The 5848-nt window shown below is 68.7% G+C and overlaps 2 protein-coding genes across 2 annotated transcripts; both read right to left on the bottom strand.

Moving 5' to 3' along the window:
- Positions 1 to 583: 583 nt before the first annotated feature.
- Positions 584 to 3579, bottom strand: H696_04117 (hypothetical protein). The gene is made up of 3 exons (XM_009498000.1): positions 3264 to 3579; positions 926 to 3114; positions 584 to 803 (listed from the first exon to the last, which is right to left on the bottom strand). The coding sequence occupies exons 1-3, from the start codon at positions 3373 to 3375 to the stop codon at positions 627 to 629; spliced, it is 2478 nt and encodes an 825-aa protein (XP_009496275.1). The 5' UTR covers positions 3376 to 3579; the 3' UTR covers positions 584 to 626.
- A 1009-nt stretch (positions 3580 to 4588) lies between these two features.
- H696_04116 (calmodulin) lies at positions 4589 to 5815 on the bottom strand. The gene is made up of 4 exons (XM_009497999.1): positions 5650 to 5815; positions 5440 to 5455; positions 4918 to 5310; positions 4589 to 4717 (listed from the first exon to the last, which is right to left on the bottom strand). Exons 1-4 carry the CDS (start codon positions 5770 to 5772, stop codon positions 4689 to 4691), a joined length of 561 nt encoding a protein of 186 aa, XP_009496274.1. The 5' UTR covers positions 5773 to 5815; the 3' UTR covers positions 4589 to 4688.
- Between the last annotated feature and the right edge of the window lie 33 nt (positions 5816 to 5848).

Here is a 5848-nt window from a genome sequence, read left to right as displayed (position 1 = left end):
GGGGGGGGGGAGGAGAGTCTGATGACCCCCTGGTCGAGGGCCGCCAGTGCAGCTGTGGCCGAAAATCATCACGGACTCCGCCACGCCCGCCGGCAGCCCCAAGGCCCCTGCTCCCATCCCGGCTCGGGGGAGGAGAAACGAAAAAACGGCCCCTCCGCAGGCGCTAGGGCGGCGGCGGCGGCGGCGGTGGCGGCCAAACAATCGGCGTAGGCGGGAAAAGCCTCACTCCCAACAAGGGGCCGGTGTTCAACGGACGCGAGCGAACAGCATCCAGCGCACCCGGGTCCAGAGAGGGAGAAGGGCCGAAAGAGCGAGAGGGCCACAGCGACAAAGGGCGGCAAGATGCCCGTTGGTGGCCCGGGGGGGGGGGGCGGCCCGCCGGCCGGACGGCGCCCGCATCGCCCCATGCCCGGGGCCCGGGCGCGGGCGACCAACTGCCAGCGCATGCGCGGAGAAGCCGCCTCGCGATCGAGGTCGTCACGCGTAGCGCTACAGCCGCGATGATCATGTGGGCAGGGCTTCGGCGCCAAGCTCGCCGATCACCCAAAAAGACAGGGAGCCGCGCGGGGAAGGAGGCGGAGAAGGAGGAAGGGTGGCTTTATTGGGCCCGTCGCCCGGGTCGCCGCTCACATGGAGGCGGACACGAGCAGCGCCAGCACAAGAGACACGGTGGCCAGCAGGACAATCAGCGTGTCCAGCGCTTGCGACAGGAGAAGCAGCCGCGAATCGGCGAAGTGGAACCCCATGCGCTGGAGGACGTCCCCGACGGCTGCCTCGACCTCCTCGGGCCGCATGAGGCGAGCCTTGGAGTGGGGTGAGGGGGGGGGGGAGAGAGAGAGAGAGAGTCAGTGGGCAGGGCAAAGGAAGACCGCGAAAATGGCAACCTCCGGGCCGAGAGGACCGAGCCCCGCGAGGGGGCACGCACCTGTGACATGGGCAGATTGTCCGCCACCAGGGAAGTGTGAGATCCCCCAGCCGGACGACCGGTGCCGGCCAGAGGATCCGACGAAAGGGCGTCCAGCCCGCTGGCGGCGGACCCCCGCCGAGAGCGCCGCAGCGCGTCCCCGGCGCCGAGCATGGGGGACAGGGGCGCCAGGGGGCCATCCTCGGGGTTGGCCGCTCCGCCGGTGGCGCTCGCGTCCAGCGACGCCAGTTCAAAGCCATCGGCCGACCCGGCGCCCATGCGAAGTTGCTGCTGCGAGGGAGACAGGAAGAGGAAACTCGGCGACCGGGAGGCCGGGCGCGAGGCCGCGCGCGAGCCGGCCTGCGACGTGGGGGTGCTGTGCTCGGCGGCCTGTTCGACCGGGCCGGATTCCGGGGGGCGGCCGGCCAGTAGCTCCGGCACGGCGGCCAGGCCGCCCGGGGTGAAGAGCAAGTTCGGCCGCGTCACCAGCACCGATGCCCATTGCCAGACCGAAAGCTTTGGCGACCCGGAGGGGGTGGACTCGGCGGCGGTGGCGCCGGCATCGGTGGCGGCGCCGGCGCCGGCGCCGGCAGCATGACTGGTGGAGGTAGTAGCATGATCGGCGGCGTTGGCCGCACCAGTGGCCGCACCGGCGGCGGTGGCGGCATCAGACGTGGCAGCGGCCGAGGCACTGGTGGCGGTGGTGGCGGTGGCAGGGGCGGTGCCCGGAGGAGACAGGCCGGCAGGGGGCCCGCCGGGGAGGGATGGCGAGCCCGGTGGGGAAGCCAGCGCCGGAGGGCCCGACGAGTAGAACACAGGCAGAGCCAGCGGGTTGATGAGGGAGAGGAAGTCATCACCGGCCGGATGGGCCAGCCGCGAGGGGGGCATGGAATGTGGCCGGGCTGGCGGCGTCGCGGGGCCTGGCCGAGCAGCTGAACCGGCCAGTGCAGGCCGCCGAGGGCCGGATGCCGGCAAGGGCAATGACGACAGGGACGGCGGAGGGTCGACTGTGGTGAGATCTGAAGGGGAGGAGGCATCGCCAGTGGCTGCAGCCGGCGCCGGGTGCGATGCGGCGCCGGCGGGAGGGAGACCAGAGGGCGAGGGCGAGGGCGATTGCGTGCTCGGGGCCGGGGCCGGGGCCGGGGCCGGTAGCACGCGCGGCGCCGAACTGACAGCAGCCATGGAGGTGCTCGAGGCATTGGACCCGCCCGAGGCCGAGCAGGCAACCCCCCCGGACAGGGCGCTGATGCCCAGGTCCGGCGGGGAACCCGGCGGGATGTGCAGCTCGCCGAGGTCCGCATCGTCATCGGCCTGCGGCAACACCACCTCCGGATCGGGGTTGGAGGGAAGCCCGTCGGTCAAGGAGAGCACATCCCCACCAGGGGGATCAGGATCAACCGGCGGCGAGCCACTGCCCGAGGCATCGGACAGGGCCGGAGTCAGGGATGCCGGGTGAGGCGGCACCGGCGGCGCCGGCGGCGATGGCGCCGGCGGCGGCGTGGACACCCTCCTCCCGGTGGGGGTGGAGGCGCCGGGGACCGCCGGCAGGGGGGGCCGGATTTCGGCATCCCTCTCATCGCCATCGCTGGGGCAGTGCTGCCGATCAAGGGCCAGGCCCGAGCGCGAGCCGCCGGTCGCCTGGCTGCCCTGGGAGTGGGAGCGCATGCGGGCTACCGACTCGCCGGACGCATCGGGCCCGCCGCCGTGCAGGTTGGACAGCGAGCCGGACAGGCCGCTGGGCGTGGTGTCCGCGCGCCAGAGACTCAGCAGCGAGGTTTCGCGATCGCCAGCCACATCCGGCAGCGGCGGCTTGCCGCGGGAGGTGGCGCTGGCGGCTGCCAGCACCGAGGGGGGCGGCGTCCCCGGCAGGATGGGCAACTCGGCCGAGGAGCCGGACTCGCTGGCGCGCGGCGAGGGGAAGGCCGCGGCCCCGGGAGGCGGGGTCTGTGTGGACAGGCGCAGCCCGCGGGCCTGCTGCTGCTGCAGGGCCGCCAGGGCATTCAGCGTGGCCGACACGCGTCGATCCGGGGGGAAGCTCAAGATGTCGATCCCCTGGATGGTGTTCCAGTCCTGGAGGATTTGCTCATATGTAGGGGCGGTGGCCACGACGAAGGAGTCGCAGAAGATGATCTGGTACTTGGAGGCAATCCCCGTGTTGAAGATCTGCGTGACCAGCGAGATGGAATTGACGACAGTGGCCTTGAAGAGTGCTGCGCCGGCGGCGGGGGGGGGGGGGGGGGGGGGGGGGGGGGGGGGGGGGGGGGGGGGGGGGGGGGGGGGCGGGGGTGAGCACGAAGACAGGGAACGAGTGGGAGGGGGGCCAGGACGGAGATCGAGCGGCTGGTGAGAGTGGACGAACAATTGCTGAGCTCCTGGCTGCCGGAGGCAGAGCGGTGGACAACGATCTCCTCGAGCTTGGAGCGCTCGGCACGCTCCTCCTTCGAGGGTTTGTATGGACGGATGAGCCCCATGTGGCGGTCGCGCGCGCGCGCGCGCAGAGGTACCGAGAGACCGGAAGAGAGGGGGAGAGAGGGAGATGGGGGAGATGGGGGAGATAGGGGAGAGAGGGAGAGAGGGGGAGAGAGGAGAAGGGACGGCCGAGCGGAGCGAGATCAGGGAGGAAACGAGGAGGAGTAGCCAGGGAGGCGACACAAGGACGGCAGGGGGGGGGGGAGGGACCAAAGGGAGACTGATCAAACAATGGTCCGGGCTGAGGGAGGGCACTTCCCAATATTGCCAACGGGCTCCTTCCTTGGACAAAAGACCCCCCGGCCCCTCTGCCAAGTTGCGGGGGGGGGGGGGGGGGCTCTACCGGCCGGACAGGGCCGGACGGGCCCCGCGCGTAGTACACACACACACACACATACACACATACACATACACACACACAGGGAAGCACTCGTACGCGCGCACACCAGCACATAGCACACACCAGGATCGCCGGTGTGTGTTGTTGTTTTTTGTTTTTCATCTCATTTTTTCGCGCCCCGTGCCGGCATACCTCCCCCGGGTCAGAGGATGGCTTGACCCCGTCCCGCCCCTCCCCGGGCCAACTCATGGGTTTCCACGGCTGGACGGGGGGTCCCCCCGCCGCCCCTTCCCAGCCCCCGTCCCCTCGCCACCCTGGTGTCCTTTGGTGGCGTCTTCCCAGGGTGCGCTCGCCCCTCCGCGAGGCGCGCCTCCACCCGGGCCGGGAGACCGTTCTCCAAAGCCCACTCGGGATCGCTCTCTCCCGTGTGGCGATGAAGACTGGAACCCGGGGTGAAGATGAAAAAGGAACAGAGGACGGGATGCCTTCGTGTGCCTGGCGCTCCTCCCCCCTCTCTGGAAGCACCACACACGCCCACGCGCAGCCCATGCCCCTTCGCGCGCGAGAGGAGAGAAAAGGGAGAGAAAGAGTCCCGAGGGCGTGCAGGATGCAAGGACATGGGTGCGGAAAAGGGCACAGAAAAAAGCACACACCGCGGTCCACCCGATACACCTCCTCTCCTCCGCGCCCCACCCCCTTCGGTATGGCGCGCGGCCGTGCGCGAGCAGGAACAACACCCACGTAGGCGCGCCGCGAGGCGGGGCGGAGCAAGAGAAAGGAACATGGCGAAGGAGGCGCGCGCAACAGGAAGACCCCCCACCAATGGCAGGGGGGGAGACACAGACGGACACACACACACACACAAACGCGCTAAGTTGGAGGTATGAGGGGGAGATGTATCTTGTGAGGTGTTGTGTATATGGGTCCAAGAGACATTCGAAGGAACTAAATGGATATGTCGCTGAGACAAAGCATTTAAGCCTTGATGATGGTGCGGACGAACTCTGCGAGAAGCGGGGGGGGGAGAGGGAAGGACAGCGGCGGCGGGCCAGAGGGGGACACGCGTCAGTATGTGGAACGGGAGGCGGGAAAGGAGGACGGGCGCGTGTGGATGCCTCTCTCTCTCGCCACACCACAGGAGAGGCAGAGAGAGAGAGAGAGAAGGAAGACTGCGGCGGGGGAAAGGGGGGAGGGAGAAACATACCCTCGTAGTTGAGGCTGCCGTCCTTGTTGAGCTCAACACCACGGAGGAGCTCATCAACCTCACGGTCGGAGAGCTTCTCACCGAGGGAGGTGAGGACGTAGCGGAGCTCACCAGCGGAGATGAGGCCGTTGCCATCGCGGTCGAAGACGGCGAAGCCCTGGATGAACTCCTCCTCGGAGCCGTGAGCCTTCCAGCCGTCGGCGCGGTTCTGGATAGCCTTGTACTCGTCGAAGGTCAGGCGCTTGTTGCCGGACGGGTCGATCTTCTTGCAGATCTCATCGACCTCGCGCTGGAGGGGGTTCTGGCCGACGGCGCGCAGGAGGTCGGGGAGGTCCTTGACGGAGATGGTACCATCGCCGAGCTTGTCGTAGAGGTTGAAGGCCTCGCGAGACTCTGTGGTGGGACGAGGAGAGCAGGGGGGGGAGACACACATGTTAGAGGGGGGGGGCGAAGGGCAGAGGAGGGAGAGGTGGCGCAGGGGGGGGGATGGGCGCAGTCCGGAAGAAGGCGCTGGCGGCGTACCCTCGTCAGTGACAGCCTGTGTGCATGGGCGTCCACACACCCCGGGAGGGAGAGAGAGGGAGAGAGAGAAGGGGAGGGAGGGAGGGGACGAGAGACCGGACGCGCGTTAGTAAGGGAGGAGGGACACATACTCCTCGGGTGAGGGAGGACAGGGGCAAAGGAAGGAGGAGGCGGGGGGGAGGACAAGGGCAAAGGAAGGAGGACACGGACCATGGTTGATATCAGAAAGGGGGAGGGGGGAGGGGGCGGGGGAAGAGAAAAGTAGCGAAGACGCTGGAAAATTGAACCTGGATACGCGGAAGCTGTAAACAGGATTCTGTGTATCCAATTCATGGTCTGACGGAATGCGCAGCCTCTTGAAGTATGTCCCCGCCGCCGAGCGACGGGGGGGGGGCGGGGCGGCGGGCGG

Source organism: Fonticula alba (genome assembly GCF_000388065.1).
Source record: "Fonticula alba strain ATCC 38817 unplaced genomic scaffold supercont2.6, whole genome shotgun sequence".
Lineage (NCBI taxonomy): Eukaryota > Rotosphaerida > Fonticulaceae > Fonticula > Fonticula alba.
Note: the sequence above shows the minus strand (reverse complement) of the source record. Positions and strands in the feature narration are given on the sequence as shown.

Excerpts from the sequence above, each read along its gene's own strand:
- H696_04117 (XM_009498000.1), bottom strand. The coding sequence starts at position 3,375 with ATGGGGCTCATCCGTCCATACAAACCCTCGAAGGAGGAGCGTGCCGAG. Across the intron at positions 3,115-3,263 it reads CAGCCAGGAGCTCAGCAATT|CACTCTTCAAGGCCACTGTC; the intron begins GTTCGTCCACTC and ends CCGCCGGCGCAG. Across the intron at positions 804-925 it reads ACAATCTGCCCATGTCACAG|GCTCGCCTCATGCGGCCCGA; the intron begins GTGCGTGCCCCC and ends CCCCACTCCAAG.
- H696_04116 (XM_009497999.1), bottom strand. The coding sequence starts at position 5,772 with ATGAATTGGATACACAGAATCCTGTTTACAGCTTCCGCGTATCCAGGT. Across the intron at positions 4,718-4,917 it reads CGGCAGCCTCAACTACGAGG|AGTTCGTCCGCACCATCATC; the intron begins GTATGTTTCTCC and ends CGCTTCTCGCAG.